Source organism: Schistocerca piceifrons, chromosome 3, assembly GCF_021461385.2.
Source record: "Schistocerca piceifrons isolate TAMUIC-IGC-003096 chromosome 3, iqSchPice1.1, whole genome shotgun sequence".
Taxonomy (NCBI): domain Eukaryota; kingdom Metazoa; phylum Arthropoda; class Insecta; order Orthoptera; family Acrididae; genus Schistocerca; species Schistocerca piceifrons.
In genome coordinates this window covers 876,013,938-876,040,485 of record NC_060140.1, presented here as the reverse complement: position 1 = coordinate 876,040,485, position 26,548 = coordinate 876,013,938, and the positions used below count along the sequence as shown (strand labels likewise).

Here is a 26,548-nt window from a genome sequence, read left to right as displayed (position 1 = left end):
GTGACCATGACAAGATGATCGCTTTGACTTTTAATGAGAAGTGAGTACGACAGCTGAAAAAGTCACCAAACTGAATGTTGCACTCAGCCATTCATGGACTGAATGAAACTTCCTGGCAGATCAAAACAGTGTGCCGGACCGAGACCCGAACTCTGGACCTTTGCCTTTCGCAGGCAAGCGCTCTGCCATCTGAGCTACCCAAGCACGACTCACGCCCCGTCCTCACAGCTTCACTTCTGCCAGTACCTCGTCTCCTACTTTCCAAACTTCATTCTGGTTTCATGGACTGAATGTCAGTACCAAAATACCATGTAGGGAGGTCCACAAGCTTGGTTACAGGGAGAGATGGAATTCCAAAACCTGTCTTTCTTTCTTATTAAAGTTCAACAACCTTTTTTTTTTTTTTAAATTAAAGATGGATCTGTCCTCATCATTTGAAATTTGAGGAATTTTTTCCTTGCTATCTTTTTATCATTTAAACATTTCCAATTGTCCTAAACTGTAGTATGTGGTTGGCAAGTTATAAAGAAACTTGGACTACTATTTCTGAAATTTTCTTCATGTCTCACATATTCTGAAATTTGTGAGATTAGACTTATCGTATTTGTAGGTGTGTAAAACCTTTTTGCCATTTCCTTTTGGATAATGAAACACAAATTAATTAACAAAAGCTCATCAACATCTGTTTATATCTATTGTGTCTCTGAAGTAGTACAGGGTCAATTTGATTGAGAGTAATTCCATTTGGGGAGACCCATGTAAGTGTATGAGCATTTTTGAGGGGAAAGCAAGTACTTCCAAATTTCTTAGTGCAACAGTCTATTACTCGGAGACCATTGTTGTTTGTGTCTGTGTGAGCCCTGTGTTTGCCAATGTTGGCATATGGTAGGACTTCTGTCCTATTTTTGCAATAGAGTGTCTACTAAGCATCTTACAACATTGAAGACTCGATATTTTTGTTCCAACTTACCACAGTGATCAAGTAAAGTGTGCTGCCTGATTTGCACGCAGCTGACACACTGTAAACTAGTGGTCATCAAACTGCAGCTCGAATCAAGTACTTGTGCAGCCTGTATTTCTCAGCCGTATTTTATAATAATACACCTCTAGCAACTAACAGCAAGAACTTCTTAAGATGTAGTTTTCTAGCTCAGTAACAAACAAAAATACAGAGCCTGTAATATTTTAAGACGGGCTTCATTTTATTTCTTGTGCCTTTGTTGTACACATTGGCACTGAGACAGCATAGCTATTAACAGATTTGACATGATAGCCAGATGCCTTCCTGTCACCACCCCATTACTAGACCATTTGGATACCAAAGTCTGAACCAGATAAAGAATTTTAGGTTTTTGGCTGCCTAGGATGGTTTCCTTTAGGAGGCCCATAAATAGAAGGGTAGACGAGTGTTTCCTTTGTGTGACCTTGGACCTGCTATGGATTCTTCTGTGTAAGTTCTCCTTAAAAGGAGTAGTAGTAGTAGTAGTAGTAGTAGTAGTAGTAGTTGTAGTGGATGAATCATCTATACACAAAATAAGTTGGCAGGTTTGAAATTGGGAAAATATAGGGAAAATTAGTGTTTCATGGCAAGCATGACCATGGACTACCTATGTTGACGTATAGAGAGGTAGTATCAACTGTGATAAGCAGGCAACTCAGTGGTAATTATGCAAGAACTGTATGTGTGATGGAGGAAGCGATTCACATCTTTTATACAGTAAGTTAGTTATGCTGCATACAATCTGCAAGTTACACAACTGCATTATTGGAGATTTACTAATGGCCTTTTATCTAATTCACAGGAAACATTTCTGTATAGTCCCTTAATTTTATTCCATGAAACATCAAAAATAAATACACAGTACTATCACCTCGAATTTTGAACACTGATTTTATTACAAAATCTGTTATAGAATAAAAATGGATGTTTGCACACATTATCTTACATAAATACAAGGGACAATATTTTCTGTCATATCTAATAGAATACATACACTTCAGTCACATTAAATAACATGGCAGGTTGGTTATTTGAAATCACAATATTCACAAAGGTTTTGAAAAACTGAAACAATGCAGGCTATGCTCTTCTGTTTATAAGGACAAACTTTTTACTTGCACCTCATTCCTTACACTGAATAACTCAGACACTCATGTAATGCTACAAATGTTGTGGTGTAAGCCATAGGAAGAATTTCTGTACAAGCTTCTCGTTTTATTTCTTGGAATGATATACATAAATGTGTGAAATTATCATCTCATATTTTAAAAAGGATTGATTTATTACAGAATGGGTGTAGCAGCATAAAATTGACTTTTGACACAATAAACAAATTGGAGAGGGCATGTTTTTTCTGTCACCTGTGGCAGAAAACAGGAAGGCAGTGATACAAAGTAGTAAGTGTCTTAATTACTCAAATTCACACTGTTTACATGTTCTTCGTAAATTAAAATCATGCAGGCTATGCCCTACCTGTCAAGAGATGAGAAATTTATTCCTACATGCATTTAACACAGTAAATATTTATACAAATGCCTGTCCAATTTTTTAAATGTTTTTGTTAAATATAAACCTGAAATACCAGAAACTTGGCAGTGTCTGCTATAAATGGAAAAAAGTACTGTGTTCCACTTGTCAATTTCTTTGATATTTCCATTTTCTTTTAGAAAGAAAATTGTTTTCTTGCATAATGTTACCCTGAACGACAATTATTTCAGGAGACGACTGCGCAACCTCATTGCTTTTCTTGGTGATATCCTTGTAGATTCCTGCTTCTTACTTCTAGGCGATGTTTTCTTTGAAACTGGTGACCTGTGGGGGGGAAAAGAGACAAATAAATTTACTCAGCCTCATATATTAAACTGGGCATACACACGGTGTAGTTACCTTTTCAAGTTACAAGATGTAGTGTGTAATCAATACATTCACTAAAGTACATTAAAACAGGATATATATTAAGGCGTGGGTGGGCAACTGGCAGCCCATGGGATGCATCTAGCCCACAATTAGTTTCAATCCGGCCCACGGAAGAAAGTCCAAGTGAAACTAAAATGAACAATTTCTCAAAAACATGACTATTTAGTCATATTTTGATGATGTAGCATGTCAGGAAGGAAGTGCTATTCATATCAGTGTGTTACCCCGTACACATTAAAGTAATGGATCCTATAGTTTTAACTTTATGCACCAGGAGTGTTGCTGTTCGTGTCATGATGATGCGGCCCACAGGCTTACGTAAGTATGTAAATCAGGCCTGTGGGTCACCAAAGGGTGTCCATGCATGTAGATACAGCTCAGATCTACATTACCCAGTATGATCTTATCCATGCAACAACAACATTTCACATACAATGGAGAACTTGTTCTCATTGGAATTCACTTTGTGTCATGCTGGCTTGTAACACAGCGAATTCCAATGAGAAGAGTCTCCATCGTTGTCACATGGTTCAGATCATACTGGATAAAGAAGATATGAGAGCGTGATGACGTAAAGAGAACTGTCCACATCAAATATATCCCGAATACAAAATACGTGGCTTGTGAAAATGGGGAAAGCCGAAATCTAGTCAGCCAGTAAGTAATTAGGAGGTTGGGTGTAAATAATTAAATACGTATTTTCTTCAGGATGTATATGATTGCAATTAGGAAACTTATCATTTTTGCTTTAGACATGACACTGAAATTATATTTTTGACCTGCTTACACATTAATTTCTCCAAATACCATTTACAGGAAAAAATTACCTTGCTTTGCTCTTGTGGGACTTTTTAACAAACTTCAATGCTGCTGTCTGAAACAATGTCACCCTTTAGTAGTTCTATTTTACTACTATTATTTGACCTCAAAGTATCCCTCCTGTGTTCTCGTACAGACTTTATGTTATACAAATTGAATTCCATTTTGTTAGCAAGTGTAAGATGTATCTTAGGCTACATGAGCTATGATAAAACATACAAGAATTTCAGTAAGCATGTAGCAGATACACCAAAAAAATAAAACAAGTACTTTTCAGCTGTCATTGCAAAAATCCTATTTTATGTCTATTCCTCATTTTCAATGCACTTTCATCAAACATCTTGAGGCATTGGGTGTTTTGTCAGATATCAGTGTCGCCCACGCACAATATTTTGACAATATGACTCAAGTCCTACCTGAGACTACTAGTCAAGTGGAACGAGTCCAATATTTTTGTACCTCTTGTGTCCCACCTTCTTGGTTTGTTATGGATGTTTCGTCTGTGGCCCTTCCCACAAGAATCATCCTACGATGTTATATGTTCAGCTGGTGTGCCTGGTCACAAGCCGGTGTTTCATTTTTGACCTGGTGTGCATTCATTCACAGTCAATTCTACACACTCTATCTACCATCCATTCCCACTAGAATTGTCCCGAGACATTCCGTCTTTGGTCCAGTGCATCTGATTCTACTCTTGGTATGGTGCACCTGTTACACTGTCTGGGGATTTGTTCCGTATGTCCCAGTTCTCTCTCTCTCTCTCTCTCTCTCTCTCTCTCTCTCTCTCTCTCCCTTCCTTCCTGATGTGATTCTTGTCTATGGTGAAAATTGGTACATCATCTCCATCTTGACAAGTTAGCTGGAAGCTGAGAGGACTCAGCATTCTCCCTTTTCTTTGTCAAAACCTGTACATGTTCTTGATATTTTGGTAAATCTCTTCCATGTGCCTGTTGAGTTTCATGATTACAGTTTAATTGGTACTACCCACGCCACAGTGCCAACGAAGTGGTTCAACATCAGCAAACAGTCTGAATCAGATGTGGTATTCAAATACCAAGTTTAAATATTGTGAAGTACACTAAAATAGTGCACCGGACCAGCTCTCAAATCTTGAGCCAAGAGCCTTCCTGTCCAAAGTAACAGTCTCATTAATTTAGTACTTTGGCACAACAGATAGCATCAACCTGTCACATCTCTTTCTTCTACTTTCACTGACATCCCTACCTGGCTTGGTCGACTACTACTGCCACACCAATGGAGTTCATGGAGAATAGTGAAGTCACAGTTATGGGTAGTTTCCAGAATAAATATTCACTCTGCAGCAGAGTGTACATTGTCCCCACATCTCCTGAAAACTCAAAATTGTGCAACAGTCTGGGACTCTAATCTGGGTCATTTTTCCCCCCACAAATTATGATCCTTCCTGCATCTCTCTATTCTACTTTCAGTATGCAAGAAGATTATTAATGCAGGGGTCGTCAGTTTCTTTTCTTGGACACTTTTCTATTTGTAAAACTTGTAATCCTACTTTGGCATAAAATTATTTTTCATATGCTGAAATGCAATAAATATTTTATGACCGGAGGGATTTAACATCTCTTGTATTACACACACACACACACACACACACACACACACACACACACAATAACTGACAATATATGTAAGTCTCATCTGTACTCTGTAACCTTCCTTGGATTTTAATGGAAGGGGGTGTGGGGAAAGCGGGAATGAAATCCTAGTGTAGCAAAATTAAACATTGCATTTTATGCTGGTTACCACAGTGCCATTGGATTCAGTGATAACACTGGCAGCCACCAGACAAAACGCTTGCAATCTGATTTTTTCACGTCCCCAGAGTTTCAGAACTCGCGACAGCTCAGTGATGTACAATAAAGTTACTGATGGTAAATTAATTATCGCACACACGTTTTACTTGCATGTATGATGTAAAGGGACACTGGTCCAAAATAGATACCTTACACACCAGTACCAGTTAACATTTTAACACAGACACCCCCTGTAAATAACAGATACAGAATCATATTACCTGACACAACCATGAACTCTAGTCTTGAAATGTACCCAATGCACAGACTGACAAGTAATCTAGAATAAGAACTGTGCTCCCTGGAGTGCCAAATCACGGACCTTGTAGAGAATGTTTCTTCACTAACTAATGGCTTTCAATTAACAAAAAACCTGCAGAAGCTATAATTTATGAAGAGAAATAATGGAAGTGGTGTGGAATGAAATGGATGAAAATTTCAAAGCAACAGAAGTTTACCAGAATGTGTACTGAACATCACATGTTCTGAGGATGAGGATGATGGTGACTTTTTCAGACCTCTGTACAGAATGGATGGAACTACACTATCACTACAAAACAAACACAATTACTGCTTTCATTTTCTACAGAATACTTCCTCATATCACTGTACATTTTCTACTCATTATTATCCATTGTGGTGTAACATGAGGAGTTTACAGAATGACATGTTCGTATTTTAATCACTTAGGTTGACGAAAGATGTTCATAAAAACTGAAAACTTAGTTTAAGGTAGTTGTTAAGCATGGAACATCCCAGTGTGTGTGGCCTCATTTGATGTATGTGCAGATGGTTGTAAAACGGAGCCAGCACATCAACAAAGCACAGCTGTGAATGTGCTTCTCCATCTGCTGTGGAAGCCCACTTATGCATTGGTGTTGTGACTTGGGAGTGCCTTGGAGCTAAAAGCACTCTAGATAGTGTACACACCAGGAAACAACTGAAGAATCATTATGAGAATTCTCATTTGGTTATATGCTGCCCAAAAATGTAAAAGAAGTACATGAATATACGTTATAATTTGTTATGAGCTATGAAGCGAGAGAGATCTGGTCACCCATCGTTATCACTGGAGCTGTACAAAAAGACATTGCACATAAAATATAGAAGAGCTGCTGTAAAGCTGTTTATGTCATTTAGTAACTTTCACAGATAGGAGCTCTCTCACAATAACCGAGAAATTACCGATGTCACTGGTATGTGTCAGCTCCATGGACAACATCCTGTACTGACATATCTTATTGCCATACACTGATGATGTCCTCTTCTTGCAATATGGCAATTATGAACGAACACTGGAAGCTCAAAATGAATCTTTGAGCCATGCTAATAGGCTCAACAGTGCACACGGAAGGCACATTGGGCCATTCACGATTAGACACATGACATGCTTTATTGCGAAAGGAAGTTGTATGTAATGATTTTCGCCGGCCGGGGTGGCCGAGCGGTTCTAGGCGCTACAGTCTGGAACCACACGACTGCTACGGTCACAGGTTCGAATCCTGCCTCAGGCATGGATGTATGTGATGTCCTTAGGTTAGTTAGGTTTAAGTAGTTCTACGTTCTAGGGGACTGATGACCTTAGAAGTTAAGTCCCATAGTGCTCAGAGCCATTTTTTAATGATTTTCAGTGGTCAAAAGAGTACTGAGAAAGAAGCTTCCAACATACAAACAAACTGAGCGTGAAACCTTAAACTGTTACAGCCATGCACTTTCTTTGATATTCATGGATGTTCCTTCACTCTAGTAGTTCTGTCTTTTGGTTCTTATCACAGTGAGGTTGTAACACAGTGTTGTTTAACCTACTGTGTAGTAAACAGACACATTAAAGTTCTTCCAACATTACATGCCGTGTCTACAAATCCACACCTTCCACAACACTGCGCACATCGTAAAGGTGGTGCAAAACGTTTGAGTAGCTTATAAACAGCACTTACACACTAATAACTCAACAAAGTGAAATTAGCCCAGTGAATGTGTTTAACAAGAAAACAATACATTTTAACTGGACAGAGAGTATCTTTAGCTACTACTTGTATCTCAAATTTTGTTTAACTTCAAATGTTGAAATACGTGGTGGAAATATCAATGGATTCAACTACATGGTTATTAGTCCCTCGATCCTTCCTTTGTGTCTGAATATGTGGGTAAGAGCTTGCACTCCCCCACCCCCTCCAAAAACTCCCCCCCCCCCCCATTTCATAGTTAAAAAACTACCATATGTTATGTACTAGGTACATGAATGGGTAACCAGCCTACTAAAATTCAACTGTAAAAAAATAACACTACAATCACATGACATAAAAGTTAAAATGGCAACCTAGTGTATGCTGCCAGCCTAACATAAAAGTTAAAATGGCAACCTAGTGTATGCTGTCAGTCTCTTAAGTTGTGGTGTAACATATCACTTTGGTGAAGCAGTGTGTTCCACGCCTATAGCACTAATAACTGAAGAACGTCACCATGAAAATATTTTTTATTTATTTCTTTTGAATAGTGAACTTAGACTTTTATACTGTTTGCGAATTATATCTTGTGTGTGCATAAAATCTGGAGCAGATGGATGCAACAATTCTGCAAAGTGGGATGACAACAGCTGCTTCACCCAATTTCGCAGTTTGGCATTTTATTTCATCCAGTCTCCTCTCAGCATGGAGATGTGCCACAGAATAATTAGTACCATGACATGAAACTTCCTGGCAAATTAAAACTGTGCGCTGGACCGAGACTCGAGCTCGAGACCTTTGCCTTCTGCGGGCAAGTGCTCTACCAACTGAGCTACCCAAGCACGACTCACGCCCCCCTCACAGCTTTAATTCCGCCAGGGAAAGGCAAAGGCAAAGGCAAAGGTCCCGAGTTCGTGTCTCGGTCCGGCACAAAGTTTTAATCTGCCAGGAAGTTTCATATCAGTACATACTCCGCTGCAGAGTGAAAATCTCATTCTGGAAACATCCCCGAGGTTGTGGCTAAGCCTAGTCTCTGCAATATCCTTTCTTTCAGGAGTGCCAGTTCTGCAAGGTTCACAGGAGAGCTTCTGTAAAGTTTGGAAGGTAGGAGACGAGGTACTGGCGGAATTAAAGCTGTGAGGACGGGGCGTGAGTCGTGCTTGGGTAGCTCAGTTGGTAGAGCAATTGCCCGCAGAAGGCAAAGGTCTCGAGCTCGAGTCTCGGTCCGACACACAGTTTTAATTTGCCAGGACGTTTCACATCAGCGCACACTCCGCTGCAGAGTGAAAATCTTATTCTAGTACCATGACAGTTAGTATTACATCATGGAAAGAGGAGAGAAAGCTGAACTATCATTCCAAAGAGAACAAAGTTGTGTACTGAGGCCATGTAATAAACTCATATTGTATACAGTTACTGTATGAGAAGTTTAATTAAGTACTGTAACTGATGTAGCAATATAATTATAAATGAGAAGAAGTGCTTTCTATTAATTTAGTAGCATGTCTAAAATTACATTAGCACTTTCAGATTTTGAGCACAGGTACAGTTGCAACAGAGAAACCATCTATCAGAATAATTGAAAAGTTTAGACGGACAACAATTCACGACACATTAGACCAGAACTTACGGTTATCAGAAATAGTAATGAACGCATACAAATTTTCTTTATACGAAAATTCTCAGTGTTCATAGTTGTAAATAGAGATTTTTTGTGTTCTTTGCTGTTGTTGTTGTTATTGACATTCTGGTAAATTGCTGAAACAAGAAATACCGAACACCTAGAAATATAATGGATCAAAGTATGTCAGTGTTGTACCAAGAATCTTCTACAATGGAAGAGGATTTCTATTTTTTATACCATTAGATAACAATGGATACAAAGTTGATCCTATGAAGGAGCAGTACTCAACTGTTGTTCAACTTGATTACAGGCATTTTCTTTGTGGGAGTCACCAATGCGCAAGTCACTTGATTGGTTTGAGAACTATGTTTTCTTGCAGCGACTGTTCCGTATAACATCAACAGAAATTCCACTCATGATTTTCTAATAGGGTCACCACTGAGCAGCCATACACTAGTAATCAGTGCCTGTCCACTTCCCATTTGAAGATTGAATGCACAATTTACATATAATGACACCACAAACAAGCAGCAGCAGCGGAACATGAGATGAGCTAGCCTCCAAAAATGGACAATGCAATACACTGTGTGAGTGGTTGTGTGTTCTTAAGCCATAAAATAACAACACAAGACACACTACAAGCTGTATACAATAGTCTCTGTAAGTCACCTTGATGTATGCTTCCTCTTGCGCCGCTCAGTTGGGGCTGGCTGTTTGTTGCTCGCAGCGACAGAACTAGATGTGGACTCTTCTGGTATTGGCTGCAGAACTGAATGTGATGAATGTGGCCCAAGTCTTGCCACACTTCGTGTTACTCTCAGCTCTGGCGAAAGCAGAAGAATTGTAAAATTATTAAAACTGCCATAATTATTCTAATAGTCCATCAAAATAATACTTCAGATCAAAGAATTATTAATAATTGACACAAAAAGCTGAAAACTGTGTTTCAGTATACAGTATTTACTGTTTCTGTAAACTTACGTTTGGAAAAGGAAATATATTACATAGTAGAACAAAGTGTGAATAACCAAGATTTCCCTCTTCCGCTCACTGTCTCCTTGTCCTAGAAATGCCTGCCTCTGAACTGAATTCTGAGAAACAGTCAGTATTCTTCAATACCAAATGCAAAAAAATATACGACAGTCAAAGGAAGAACTGAAATGTTGCCACCCATGAACAGACTGATTTAGAATGAAATTTCGTCTGCTACTAGGCTATATGAGTTAACGAGCATTGCAATCTATGGCAGACCTAAGATTGGTCATAAAGGGAAACATTTATAAAAATTATTTAACTCTTTAGTAATTCAGGGAATTAAGCCACAGTTGTTTTAATCCACCATCCTTCGCACATTTTCATGGTGTTCCCACTAAAACTTGAATACTTATCATATTTATAATAGTTTAGGATTTACTTGTGAAATGAGATTCGTAAGTTTCGTAACAAAGACCTGAATGCTAAAATCTGAACACTTTAGTTGATCTTAAAAATCGAAATTTCATATAGAAGTGCATCATTAAAATGACAAATGTTGTAAATATCAACTCTGTAACTTCACTTGTTTAAAAGATATAATAATTTTAAATTATCAGTATTTTCAGTTAAGCACCAGATTATCATTTCCTCCACACAAAGCACACTGAACGATGACAGCATGACACCTTATTGAATCATTAGGTAATAGAATATTTGTTATAAAGTTCAGCGCATAATAGTTACTTTTTTTCTTTATTTATTTATCAGAAAGCACATTGGAGCAAGGCTACTGGCTGAGACATTCAAAGTTAAGAAGGAAATTGTATTGGTTTTATGTAAAAGAATTTAGCAATGGATATTATTGTTACTTTATTTAGAAGGTGAAACTGGTCAAGCTCTGATTATTTATATATGTTAAAATGTAAAATAATGTAGAATAAGCTATAACCAATCAGACGGATGGCTTCAGGGAAGGGAACTGCACTAGTCAGTTAAGCGACGATGCTCGGCATGTCGGAAACGGGGCCGGGGACGGGAGAGACAAAAGCAGATGGTAGGTCTTTAGGCAATTAGGAAGTGAAGCGACTTAGAAAATTTTGCATTGTATGGTATCGCAGGACTTACTATCTGAGTGGTGAGAAGCCGTGCACCTGGTGTGAACTCTTAACTTTTTGTGAAGATAATGTGGTGGAATATTAGACTTGTATTTTGCGCTTAGACTCTGAGTGATCGAACTGTGTCAAATGGATACACGCTCGAGTGTAATAGTAATTCTAAATACGACCACTTTTACTATTAGTTTGCTTTCTGAATAAACATTATTCTAACCAAATTGCAACTGTGTAGCCTAAATCATTTATGGGTCATTAATTTAGTTCCCGATATTATTATTACTGTTATTAGCTGTTATATTAACTTCGTATTTCACAATCTTGCCATCAGCCAGACAGTTTATCAAAGGGTCACAAGTGACTAATTTAGGGCATATAATGCGATAGGTGCAGTTCAACCTCTAGATGAGTTTGAGCCAAGACATTTCGACGAAGAGGAACTGCATGTGAGCCCGAACATCTTTGGGATGTTAGCTCGCAACCACACAGCTAAATATTAGACAGTACTAATTACAAAGCGAACAAGACACTACTTTTGCAGAAGATACCATTCACCTCAACTTAACTTCAAATATCGCCAGATTTATTTCCAAGAAAATACCCTTACACTCTGTAACTAATGGCACTGCATTAGTTATAGTTTGATTAAGTTTGTGAGCGGCAGACTAAAGAGAGTAGTGGGAATGAATTGCCACCCAACCAAAACACCGCCAGAATGCACATGCTCACACACTCCTCTATCACAGAGAATGCTGCTTCCCCCATTCCCAGTTACTGACAAAGTTCTTTTAATGAAATTATGTGCCGAATAGAGGCGCCAAGCACATCTGTGGAGTAACATGGTACCTACAGCAATGAACAATGCAAAATGTGGATGAAATGACAGTATGAAAAGGATACATTGCTGCTGATGACAGGTGATATTGAAGTGCAGACAGGCACAATAAATAAAAGACTGCTAGATGTTATTCAGTTATCAGATTTAATTCCTTCATCAGACAGACAGAGAGAGAGAGAGAGGAAAAAAAAAACAACAACAACCTTGCTCAAGTGCACCATTACCAACGGAGATTTATGCGACTGGGCTCTCTGAATCGCTATTGGGATGGACATTGCTTATTTCAAGTTGTCTTCTACTTGTTTAAGCAGATTTAGGAGTGCAAGAAGTCACAAAACTATGAGCTTTACTTCAAGTAAATGTGTAGAGGAGATGCCATTAATTGGAGGCCAACAAAGATTAAGCTTGCTGTTATCCCCACACCTGCAGTGCCTAAGGCCAACTGGTCAGGTTTTGTGAAATAACGGCGAGCAAACTGCACTTTATCATTTTGGGGTGAAAAAGAGTGTCTGTTGTGCAATCGATTAATGCTATGTCACATTCATGTGCAACAATCCCAGTGATAAGTATGAGTGGATTATTGTTTCTGCAGATTTATATCCGTCTTTGGGGACTTCCAGGCATATTATGACCAAAAATAAAAAAAGGCTGTTTAATGGCAAAAATCTTATAATCAATCTACCAAAACCTGGAAAAATAGGAAAGAATAATACTTTAACATTTTATTTGAAGTGGTTCCTAACCAGTTGCAGAAATGCATTGCTTTTGTTGGTCTCTTGGCCTGGACGTAATGATACCTTTGTCTGGAGGGCACCAAAAATGCTGTTGATGTAATTCAGATTTCATCCACTACAACCCATGTGACTCAATAAAGAATTTTTTTGACTGGAAAGTTTTTGTAAGCAAATTGTCAGTCAATAAAATTTCCAATTACTCTATGTCATTTGCGATTTATCAGAAAAACAGTAATGTCAAATTTCAGTCGTTTCTGCATTGGCACATTTTACAATTGCTCTGTATGCTTGGTAAGCAGCATAATAAATAGAGCAAAGGCCAGGGCCATTTCTCACTCCACCGCAATTATGTTTAAATAAAGCTAGTAATTACTGTGACATGTCTGAAAAGTTTTTTTCTTTAGTCAGATGTCCCTGGTGTAAGGAAAATGTTTGTTTTTATCATTCAAATGACACTTAATTTTACTGGGATGACTATGGGACACGAATAACGACCTCCTCTTTCATATTCAAAACTAATCACAAGAACTGTTCTATAGAAATTGTTATAAAATGGTGTATGTGTAAGAAATATTTTATTTCAATAAAAGTCACAAGTGATAGTAGTTGTCCTCAATGCAACATGAAACACTGCCTTGATTTATTTTCCTCTGCTAGGCACCTTTGTACGAGGGTCGTTCAATAAATAATGCAGCACCTTTTTTTCTCATATAATTTTAGTTGAAAAAATGCAGTATTTGTTGAGGGACATTGTGGAATATTCCTGCTTCAGCTCCTATAGCTTCACGAAGTTCGAATAAGTGGCAGCACTATACATAGCCTTCAAGACAGCGTCTATAACAGAGGTACGTTCCAAGCAGAGAGCTGTCACCGATTTTCTTTTGGCGGAAAACCAAAGCATCACAGATATTCAAAGGCACTTGCAGAACATTTACAGAGACCTGGCAGAAAACAAAAGCACTGCGAGTCACTGAGTGAGGCATCTGTTTTCATTGTAAGAAGGTCGCACAAGCCTGTCTGATATTCCACATGCCCACCGGCCACAAACAGATGTGACTTCTGCCATGTACAAACATACGGACACGCTCATCGACAAAACACAATGAAAACCTTGCTGCACAACTGGACGTCTCTGTTGGTAGTGCTTGTCCACCAATTGGGGTAATCAAATGTGTGTGCATCCTGGGTCCCTCGTCACCTAACAAAAGACCATGGAGAGTAATGAAGAACATCACTGCAGAACTGCATGCACGTTACGGGACTGATCATGACAAGTTTTTGAAGATCATCTTCACAGGCTATGAAACATGGGCTTATCACTTCTAACAAGAAATAAAATGGCAATACATGGAATGATGTAACACCACATCTCCTCTGAGGTAGTAGTTCTGTTTGATGTCCTCCACCATGGTGTGACAATCAACTCTGAAGTGCATTGTGCTACCCACAGTAAACTGAAGAAACAATTTCAGTGTGTCCATAACCACAAAAATGGAAACAAACTTCTCCTTCTCTCTGACAAGGCAGGACCTCACGGCCTCACACTCGGCTGTGCACTTGAGAGGAGCTCACAAAACTTCAGAATAGCTCACTAAACTTCATTGGACTGTTCTTCCTCATCCATCCTATAGCCAGATCTTGCAGCTTCCGCCTTCCATCTGTCTGTCCCAATGAAGGATGCACTCTGTGGGAAGCATTACATGGACAATGGGGAGGTAATTGATGCAGGAAGACAATGGCTCTGACACTGACTAGTAGAGTAGTACCATGCGGGCATATAGGCTCTCCTAGCAAGATGGTGCAAGGTTGTCGCATTGAACAGTTATGCTGAAAAGTAGTTTTGTAGCTAAAAGAGTGGAAAATAATATGGTTTAGTTCATTACTTACTGAAGTCCCTCAAATGAATTGCATACGGAACAATTTAGCTGTTGATGTGAATTGCTTCTTAATCAAAACATTAATGATACATGACTTTTCTGTATGGTTTACTGCTTCAATTTTGCTTGTGTCACTCTGGATATTAGCACTATGTGGCACTACACTCTCACCACACCGATCACCCACCAGACAGGAAGAGCAGTACAAACCCCCGTCAAAGCAGCTCTTCATGCGACAAAAAAGAGTAACTTCAACAATTTTAATAAATTACTTGCAGTGCATCTTCACCGTTAAAATTTTGACAGTGCCTTTCTTCCATTGTATTCTTCCTGGATAAAAAATGTCAAGGTGGAATTTAACATGTCAGATTCTTAGTTAGTGCACTGACCTCACTTATGCACCATGATTGAAATTAGACTCGGAACGCTTAGAATGGGTGGTGTACGTTAATAGCATGCAAATTGCACCACAAGCGAATGATGCTGAGCACAGTGGTATACAGGTGTCTGGAATGACAATCTGGATAAGTGTGTTATTTACTCAGCAATTTCTGCCATGTTATGAACAATACAAAGAAATAACTTCGCAAAAACTTCACACAGCTTTTGCTGTGCGGAACTGGATTTCAAGGCTATACTTCATTCATCATAAGAATAAACCTAATGTAAACAAATACAAACACGATGACTGGTCAGCAGCTGCAGCTCTTGTATATTGGTGGTGTTCTGTTCTTGGAAGTAGGTCCAACATATGTATTAGAAATCTTATTACTATGTCACTGGAAATGAAGCTTTGAGACATTCTGATGTATTAACAGCCATCAATGTTTTTCTTACAATGTTTTTCTTAATCATACGTTAGCTACACAATTTTGATTTAAAAAATCATGTACAGTCACAGTCCCCATATGCTACTTGTGCTTTGATTGTCTAGCTGTTAACACATACTGTGAATATGGATGATAATGCTTCCTGCTTCGTAGAGAAATGCGCGCACAAACACCGTTAATGGTGAAAAACAAATTGTTCTCTATGTTTTTCACAAGATTACAAAGAAAGATGAGCTTTGGCATTTTTTGGTAAACACTATGGAATAAATAATAACTGTAATATAGTTATTAATATAATAGAGGGAAACAATCCACATGGGAAAAATTTATCAAAAAACAAAGATGATGTGACTTACCAAACGAAAGCGCTGGCAGGTCGAAAGACACACAAACAAACACAAACATACACACAAAATTCAAGCTTTCGCAACAAACTGTTGCCTCATCAGGAAAGAGGGAAGGAGAGGGAAAGACGAAAGGATGTGGGTTTTAAGGGAGAGGGTAAGGAGTCATTCCAATCCCGGGAGCGGAAAGACTTACCTTAGGGGGAAAAAAGGACGGGTATACACTCGCGCGCGCGCACACACACACACACACACACACACACACATATATCCATCCACACATATACATATGTGTGGATGAATATGTGCGTGTGTTTGTTTGTGTGTCTTTCGACCTGTAATATAGTTACATGCACTTCGTAATTGTTAGTGTCTGAGACTGTAAATTGCATGTACTGTGGGGCAGCAGTTCGAATATCATAGTGCTCCATAAGTTTCTTTTTTTTCTAGTTTGAAAACCTAAATTATTTAAATATGAAATTTATCAAATACATTATGCGATTAAAAGTATCCGGAAACCTGGCTGAAAATGACTTACAAGTTCTTAGCACCCTCCATGTAATGCTGGAATTCAATATGGTGTCGGCCCACCCTTAGCCCTGATGGCAGCTTCCACTCGCACAGGCACACATTCAAACAGGTGCTGGAAGGTTTCTTGAGGAATGGCAGCCCAGTCTTCATGTAGTACTGCACTGAGGAGAGGTATTGATGTCGGTGGGTGAGGCCTGGCACGAAGTTGGCATTCCAAAACATCCCAAAGGTGTTCTATAGGATTCAGGTCAGGACTCTGTGCAGGCCAGTCCATTACAGGAATGTTATTGTCATGTAACCACTCTGCCACAGGCCGTGCATTATGAGCAGGTGCTCGATCATGTTGAAAGATGCAATCGCCATCCCTGAATTGCTCTTCAGCAGGGGGAAGCAAGAAGGTGCTTAAAACATCAATGTAGGCCTCTGCTGTGATGGTGCCATGCGAAGCAACAAGCTCCCTCCATGAAAAACACGACCACACCATAACACCACCGCCTCCGAATCTTACTGCTGGCACTACACATGCTGGCAGATGACGTTCACCGGGCATTCGCCACAGCCACACCCTGCCATCAAATCGCCACATTGTGTACATTTTTCGACTGTTCAATTGTCCAATGTTTATGCTCCTTACACCAAGTGAGGCATCGTTTGGCATTTACCAGCATGATGTGTGGCTTATGAGCAGCCGCTTGACCATGAAATCCAAGTTTTCTCGCCTCCCGCCTAACTGTCATAGTACTTGCAGTGGATCCTAATGCAGTTCAGAATTCCTGTATGATGGTCTGGATAGATGTCTGCCTATTACACATTACGAACCTCTTCAACTGTTGGCAGTCACTGTTAGTCAACGGATGACGTCGGTTTGTACGCTTTTGTGCTGTGTGTGTCACTTCACGTTTCCACTTCACCATCACTTCAGAAACAGTGGACCTAGGGATGTTTATGAGTGCAGAAATCTCACATACAGATGTATGATCACAAGTGACACCCAATCACCTGACCACATTCGAAGTCCACGAGTTCTGCGGAGTGCACCATTCTGATCTCTCGAAGACTAATAATTACCGAGGTCACTGATAAGGAGTACCTGGCATCAGTTGGCAGTGCAATGCACCTAATATGAAAAATGTATGTTTTTGGGGGTGTCCAGATAATTTTGATCACACACTGTATATGTTAATTAACTCATACTTCACTATCATTTTTCAGGAAAAATTCATATCTTCTAGTTTCTAATTACATACTGTGTGCAAAATTCTGGTTTTCACAGCAAATATAAATTCTTAGTTATTGATATTTGTGAGTTAATGAACATTCCACTCCTACTCAAATATATGGCCGAAAGAGTCAGCCTTCAGGAATTGTGAAACGAACCCTGTTGTCCAGGACCGTGTGCCACAAAGAGCGCTAATTCGCCACGAGATGGGGAAATTAATAGGTGTCTGTTTTGCTGAATGAGACTTAAGTGCTGTAGAGTGCAAGTGAGACAGACAAGAACCTACATCATAGTGAAAGGCCCATAGAAGCCGTTTGTGGAAAGGGAGACATAGCAGTGTTAAATATGGCGGATCTAAGATCAGCCACAAAGAAAAACATTTATGAAAACTATTTACTTCTGTGATAATTCAGGGAATGAAGCCAGTAATTTTATTCTACCATCCTTCATAAATTTTCATGGTGAACCCAATAAAACTTGAATATTACAAGTCTTGTAACCAAGACCTGAATGCTAAAATCTGAACGCTTTGGTCTATCTTAACAATTGACATTTCATATAGAGTGCATGATTAAAAATGACAAATGTTGTTAAATACCGACTCTGTAACTTTATTTGTTTAAACGATGTAGTAAATTTAAATTATCAGTATTTTCAGTTAAGCATCACATCATCATTTCCTCCACACAAAACACATTGAACAATGACAGCATGACACCTTACTGAATCATTAGGTAACAGAATATTTATTGTAAAGTTTAGTGCATAATAGTTACTTTTGTTATTTATTTATGGCAAGGCTACTGGCCATAGCATTCAAAGCTAAGTAGAAATTGTATCGGTTTTATGTAAAAGAATTTAACATTTACTATGTAATGGATATTATTGTTACTTTATTTAGAACATGAAAGTGGTCCAGCTGTGATTATTTAAATATGTTAAAATGTAAAATAATGTAGAATAAGCTGTAGCCAATCAGATGGACAGCTTCGGGAAAGGTAATTGCCCTAGACAGTTGAGCGACAATGTTAGGTATGTGGGGGACAAGGCCAGAGACGGGTATAGGGACAGTTCTGGTCTAGACACGAAAGGGTACAGTGCTAGTGGAGAAGTGAAAGTGGATGGTCGATCTTTAGGTAGCTAGGAAGTGAAACAACTTAGAAAATTTCACGCTGTGTGGTATCCTGGGGCTTAAGTCTCTAAGTGGTTAGCAGCCACGTGCCTGGTGTGAACTCTTAACTTTTCGCCTAGTTAACGAGGTGGAGCACTGGACTGGTAATTCACAATGAGATTGTGAATGACTGAACTGTGTCAAATGGATATGCCCTCGAGTGTAATAGTAATTCTAAATATGACCACTCTCGCTATTAGTTTGTTATCTGAATATACATTAGTCTAACCAAATCACAACTGTGTGGCCTACATCATTTATGGGTCATTAATTTAGCTCCCAATACTATTATTACTGTTGTTATACAGGGTGAAAAGTATTCAAACCGACAAACTCTGGGAGGTCGTAGGGGACATCAAAACAAATATTTTTTCCTAATGTCATTTTTTCCTATGAGGAGTATTTAAACTGGTGGAGGCCGTTTTATGCTCTTCAGTTGTTAGAGGCCGTATTACGCTCTTCAGTTGTAGGCAATTGCTGTCCACCAGTGTATTAGTGCATTGTCTCTGTTTACTAATGGAGAGATACACCTGGACTGAGTACACGGATATGGTTGGTGCATACTATGTAGAGCACCACAACGGACAACCTGCACAGCGGGTTTATCAACAACAATATCCTAATCGCCGTATCCTGCATCATACGACCTTTTCTGCTGTGTACCAATGTCTGCGTGAGACCAGGTCATTTAGCAGATTACCTGGACAGGGACACTGATGCACAGTAAGAACGCTGCAGTTTGAGGAAACTGTCTTGCAGCATGTGGAGTGGGATCCTTCAATCAGCACTCGCGCAATTGCACATAACATGGAGATTAATCAGACGAATGTAAGAACAGTCTTTCGAGAGCAATTGTTACATCCACTTCACTTACAGCGTGCCCACAACCTGGAACCAGTTTATTATCCACCCAGAGCACAGTTTTCACAGTGGCACCTGGAACAGTGTGAAATGCATCCTACATTTCCATCCTGTGTGTTGTTTACCGATGAAGCAACGTTCGGGCATGATGGAGTCTTCAACACGCACAATTCACATGTTTGGAGTGAGGATAACCCACATGCCACAGTTACTATCACTCATTAAGAGCGGTTCTTCGTTAACGTGTGGGTCGGTGTTGTTGGGGACTGTTTAATTGGGCCGTACCTGCTACCTAGGCCATTAAATGGCAAGCACTATTGCAATTTTCTCGCCAGAGCATTGCCAGAATTGCTTGAAGATGTCCCGCTCCCTACAAGACAATGCATGTGGTTCCAAAACGACGCGGCGCTGGCACATTTCAGTCGTCGTGTGCGTCGATTCCTGGTCCAACAGTTCCCAGAAACGTGGATTGACAGAGGTGATCTTGTACCATGGCTTGCCCAATCCCCAGATAAGTCCCCTCTGGACTTTTTTGTGTGGGGAGGGATGCGCAACCTGTTGCATCAGAAGAGGATCTGGTTGCCCGGATAGTAGCAGCAGCAGGAACAATTCAGGATACTCATAGGGTTTTTGCCTGTGTCAGACAGAACATGACCCGACAGTGTAACCTTTGTTTACGTGTCAATAGAGGCATTTTTGAAAATCTACTGTAATTGAAATTGGGTTGTGTGAATGTATTGTCTCTTGGTCATAAAAAAAAAAAATGGAAAAGTGTTTAGTGGTTTAATTAATTTGCCACCAGAGAAATCTTCCTCTACTGGTTTAAATACTCCTCATGGGAAAAAATGACATTAGGAAAAAATATTTGTTTTGATGTCCCCTACAACCTCCCACAGTTTGTCAGTTTAAATACTTTTCACCCTGTATATTATACAAGGGTTGGAACTTTAAAAGTGGCAACTATTTATTTACAGCTCGTACAAAACAGATACATGTTTCAAAGTTTTAGTGACCTTCAAAGTAGTCACCAGCATTGTGTATAACCCATTGCCAGCGATGTAGAAGTCATAGAATACTCTTAGCAGTGCCAGTTGTGTTGACAGTTTGAGCGGCGTGGTCTATTGGCTGACAAATTTGTAGCAGTTCTGAAGCGAATGCCATGAATTGTTTCCTTCAGTTTAGATATCAAGCTGAACTAACGAGATCTTAAGTCAGGGGAGTGCAGTAGGTGGTATAGCACTTAGCAGCCCCATCAGTCAAACAAATCAGTAACAGCTTGCACTGTACGTGCTTGAGCGTTGTCCTACAAAATGATGGTCAGGTCCTGCAGAAAGTGTCATCACTTCTGTCTCTATGCCGTATATTTTTTGGAACACAACCTACAACCAGCTTAGAGGCAGAAGTGATGACACTTTCTGCAGGACCTGACCATCATTTTGCAGGACAATGCTCAAGCACGTACAGTGCAAGCTGTTACTTATTTGTTTGACTGATGGGGCTGCTAAGTGCTGAAGTGCTGTACCACCTACTGCACTCCTTTCACTTACGCCCTTGTGAGTTCAACTCGATTTCTAAACTGAAGAGAACACTTCATGGCATTCGCTTCAGAACTGCTATAAATATGTCGGGCAACAGACCGCACCGCTCGAACTGCCAACACAAATGGTACTGCTAAGAGTATCCTATGACTTCCACATCGCTGGCAATGGGTTATACACAATGCTGGTGACTACTCTCAAGATCAGTAAAACTTTGAAATATGTATCTATTTGTATGAGCTGTAAATAAATAGTTGCCACTATTATTAAAGTTCCAACCCTCATATTAAAGTTGTATGTTTCATACAACTTCACAAACTTACCATCAGCCAGACAATTTAACCAGAGGGTCACAAGTGTCTAATTTAGGGCGTGTAATGTGGCACGTGCAGTTCAACCCCTAGACAAGTTTGAGCCAAGACATTTAGACAAAGAGGGACCGCATGTGATCCGGAACATATTTGGGATGTTAGCTCGCATATTTTATAAAAGACTGTTGAAGTTAAGAAAACATTACACAATTAACAGAATGAGAATTTCACTCTGCAGCGGAGTGTGTGCTGATATGAAACTTCCTAGCAGATTAAAACTGTGTGCCCGACCGAGACTCGAACTCGGGACCTTTGCCTTTCGCGGGCAAGTGCTCTACCATCTGAGCTACCGAAGCACAACTCACGCCCGGTACTCACAGCTTTACTTCCGCCAGTACCTCGTCTCCTACCTTCCAAACTTTACAGAAGCTATCCTGCTTCTGTAAAGTTTGGAAGGTAGGAGACGAGGTACTGGCGGAAGTAAAGCTGTGAGTACCGGGCGTGAGTCGTGCTTCGGTAGCTCAGATGGTAGAGCACTTGCCCGCGAAAGGCAAAGGTCCCGACTTCGAGTCTCGTTCGGGCACACAGTTTTAATCTGCCAGGAAGTTTCATTACACAATTAAATTCATGGACTTCACAAAACAATCACGGAATTTTTATGGATGACAATGCGTCATGTCACTGGGCCACAACTGTTCGCCGGTTGTTTGAAGTATGTTCTGGACAATTCGAGTGCCCAACATAACTCCCATAAAACATTTATAAGACATAATCAAGAGGTCAGTTGGTGCACAAAATCCTGCACCAACTTTACTTTCACAATTATGGACAGCTATAGAGGTAGCATGTCTGAATATTGCTGCTGGGATCTTCCAACGTCTTGCTGAGTCCGCGCCATGTCAAGTTGCCGCAAAAGAAGGTACGACACAATAGTAGGAGGTATCCCATGACTTTCGTCACCTTAGTGTATGCTCGCATTGCAAAAGCAAGTCTAGTTTTTAAGTGGTTTAGAACATGGTCTTTCTAATGAAAACAGTTTAAAAGAGTTTGCACAAAACTCTTTTTTGTAAAAGTGGGCTAAAAATTACCATTCTTAGCATTTTTACAAAGATTGTCAAGTTTTCCTCAATTTGGGAGCTACTGGAAAGCAGCAGGAAAATGGAATTTTATATTTTAAGAGCTTGTGCTGACAAGTTATTATGTGAAAAGTTTCAAGTTATCTCACTGTTACTTCCAGATATACAAAAAGCTAAACTTCATGGTTTTCAAATGGCTATTTTTTTGACCCACTTTTCTTCAGAATAGCTATATGAAAATTGCTCATGATATTTTTTTTATCATACCATGTAAGAGTATGCAAAAAATGTACAAGATAGCCTAGTTTTTTTGTTTCAAGAAAATACTGCCAGAGACGATATGTCTCAAAGTTACTCAGTTGTGCATTGTTGATACCTGCACTGTGGGGTCAAACAAATGACTACATCTCTGCAAGTATTAGAATTGGCAAAATTAAAACTTTACCAATGTTCATTGGGAACATGTGCAAATATTTGCATAAAATTTCAGCAAACTCATTTATAGTAATTAGGAAACTATTTCTGAAATTAGATCCCTTGGCATGAACTATCACTTATGAGATTGAAGGAGTGTTTTGAATTTTTCATTCCAGGTTTATCAGTGGTGCAGCTATCTGAAATGAGCACGCTACATAAAATGCATTTTCTCAAGTGTGAACTACCAGAAAGTTTAAAAAAAGTTAAATATGTTACCTGAAGTACATATGCAGCAACAGATGATATAACATGCACCAAACACAAGATCACTGCAATCACTATTTTTCATAGTAAACTTTTTGAACTTCACCCAGTGTCTTACGTAAAGGCAAAATATCACAAATCACAATAACTATAACTAACAATGAGATGATAGGCACTTCACTATGAAGCCGACACACAAAACTATAAATAATGGTGTGTGTGTGTGTGTGTGTGTGTGTGTGTGTGTGTGTGTGTGTGTGTGTTTTTCTAGAATAGTTTAAGTAAAATCATTTGAGAAAGACTGCAGCACATGCGCCTCAATTCTGCCAGCACAGCCATGACCAATCGACGCCGGCGTAAGTGGGCAAACTATGTCTCATAAATTCTGGGTATACACCAGTTGGTGCTGCCACCCAGCTGTCATTGTGTGCTGCCTCAAAGGGTAACATGGGGATACTTTCAAGTCACCTCGCACTGGCCTCCACTATACAGGTAACCCACTTTCTTTGTGTGTGCAGTCTTACACTCACCTTTGGCTTGAGACTCTTGCTTTGTCAAGTCTTCATGGGAAGTATTTGGTGATGATTTTCTCTTTGATGCATCCAAACTGGAATGACTCTGCAGAAGTAGGGGAAAAAATACACAAAATTGTTACGGAGAGAATAAAATGTAAATTAATACAGCATAATAAATAGTGACATGCAAAAGTCCACCAAAATTCTAAGTACTTAATTAAATTAGTGACAGAACTAGTGTAATGAAGTTAAGCTGAGTGTAAATGGGGAATGGGAGTTAGACACCAATTTTAGGCTTAAGAATCAAATTTTTGCTTGGTAAGAGAAGTATAATGTTTGGAGGAAATGAAGATTTCCATTGATTTAAATGAGAAAGCACACTGCCTCTTATTTGGTAAGTACCAGTCTTATCTGTTTCTGTTTTACCACAACCTGACACTGAATATCCTTTTTCTTTGGCCTACAAAAGCTATTTAAATCACAATGTGTTTAATCAACCACCGCCTGACACTGCAAATCCTTTTTCTTTGGCCTACAAAAGCTATTTAAATCACAATGTTTTTAAGCAACAGACATAGACAGACTTTTAGGTAAATTTTGTGAATAGTCATGTTCAATTCTTCAATTCTGCATGTAGAGTTTTTTGTGAGGACCATAGCAGTTTATTGCCTACTGCAGCTGCACACTGTGTAATCCACAATGAATTTTAAGAATGAGGAGAATACGGTAAGCTCTATAATCCCTCTTCTTAGAAAATTCACTCAGTGGCAGAGGGGTCAAAATATGCACACTTGTGTCTCTGTTCATCCTAGTTACTCTACCATTCTTGAGAAAATGATGGTCAAAGTTCTCAATGTACTTCAGAAGCCTTCTATAGCATGTGATTCGTTCAACCAAAGCCGTGGCATAGTGGCTTCACACTTTTGTATCATCCATTATATTTTATTCCTATATTAATTCTTATATTTTATTCCTATGTTTATTTTTCAGCAAGATTTGGTACATTCCCTTGGATGATACCAATCACAGAAACACTTGAAAACTAGTAATTTCTAACACCATGAGCACTATTTGTTGGTATGAATCTCACTTGGGATAGGAACATCATTAACATTGACGAATATTTCACATGTCGGCAATAATTTCATGACAAGTCATGCATAATGCATCATTTTTTTTTTAAAAAAAACTGGTGCTTGCAATTAATTAAGAATCGATACGCGTATTTTTATTGCGTCGTGCCTAGTTATGATATTCTTTCACTGTGCAGTTAGCTTACAGCAATTCTGTAACTTTTGGATTTAATGTTTTGTTTTCTTTGTACACTACAGAGGAATTACTTTCAACAAACAACTGGTATTCCATCCTCATCCATGACTTTTTGTCATAATGATGGATCATTCCGTCCAACCAATAGATCAACTATGATCAACAATGGCCCAGTTTTTAACACATGGTTGTGTAGCTTTGTCCAAGAACTGACCATACATTTCTTCTGTCAGTTTCCTGCATTTTGTGGCACCTGCATGCATGTTTGTATGTTGTTCCATTAGTTTTTTCACCTCTTGTTGCATTCAAGGAGCAAATTTTTCCGCCGACTTCTTGAAAACAGATGAAGATTATTGGCAGTTTTCAGAAAAGTGTTACACTGTACCGGGCAGCATATGAATGTGTCAAGTGATTTAATCGATCGAAATCTAGTTCCGTGCAATGTTCGTTTACCACTGATGTGATATTTGCACCTGGTTTGATTCATATTGCTTACAAAATGAGGTTCGAAGTGAAGAATTATAGCAGACGTTTGATGTTGAAATGTCTCTCTGGTTTGCAATAATTCTTTGAATGTATGTTTTTCCTTTGTGCTGACATATTTGATAACTTGTTGCTGCGAACTCCTAGGCTTTGCCTTGGAGGAATCACACCATAATTGCAAAACTATAAATTCAAAATTGCAAGGAAGCCACTGTCACTGTTGCCCATTACCACAACAATCTGGGTTGTAACCAGATGTTCCTTCTTTATGACTTCTTCGGAAAAATCGTAGACCCACAAATCTATCATTTTTGTGGTTTGTTCTACCCTTCATTCTTCCATTATCATAATTTTTACTATTCTTTAGTTTGTGCATGATTTCTGATTCAATTGTTTCCAATGTCCATTTGAATGAAGTTTGGCACCTCTTACTACCTTTAACTGAAATTAAAAATGAAAAATTGTTCTGTTATTTCACAAACTTGCTGCCTAAAATTTTAACACTACGTGAAAGTCTTATGTATATATTTACGAGAAAAATAGATTTCAATTTATAAAAATAAGGCACAATTACTCAGAGAGGTTACCACCAGTGTCAGTTACGAGCTTATGTAAAATGAGGCATTACTTCTTAAATTCCAAATCATATTAACAAAGTTAAAATAAAAACTAACAACATTGGAGACAAACATTACCCACTGTCTTCTGGAGAAGTAAATCACATGTAGCCACCACCACCACCACCACCACCATGTAGTAGTAGCAGTAATCATTCTACAAAACTAATTCCTGAAGTTTTCAGTTTGATTGTCGTTTCCTCCAACTGAAAAACTCTCCTTATGTATATCTGATACTTCTGCACACTTGTCAACATACCTTTGTCTTCCTTGCACGATGTAAGGCTGAAGCATCTTTCTGTAGTTCCTCGGAGACTTCACCACCTCTCTTCTTAACCTGCCGCAATCTTCCATGCCGTGATACAACTAATACAAAAAATTGAAAAATTACAGCACTGTCAAAAAGAGTTCCAAATCTCAACCTATTCTAC

The 26,548-nt window shown here is 39.0% G+C and overlaps 1 protein-coding gene across 1 annotated transcript in view; it reads right to left on the bottom strand.

Moving 5' to 3' along the window:
* Nucleotides 1–1,872: 1,872 nt before the first annotated feature.
* The window catches only part of LOC124789142 (serine-rich adhesin for platelets-like), an 88,512-nt gene continuing 63,836 nt past the window's right edge, over nt 1,873–26,548 (bottom strand). The window contains exons 8-11 of the mRNA XM_047256435.1: nt 26,377–26,483; nt 23,764–23,851; nt 9,805–9,958; nt 1,873–2,812 (exon numbers count right to left, since the gene is read on the bottom strand). Coding sequence (XP_047112391.1) covers nt 2,710–2,812; nt 9,805–9,958; nt 23,764–23,851; nt 26,377–26,483 — 452 coding nt within the window. The 3' untranslated portion in view covers nt 1,873–2,709. The remainder of the gene's footprint in view (nt 2,813–9,804; nt 9,959–23,763; nt 23,852–26,376; nt 26,484–26,548) is intronic.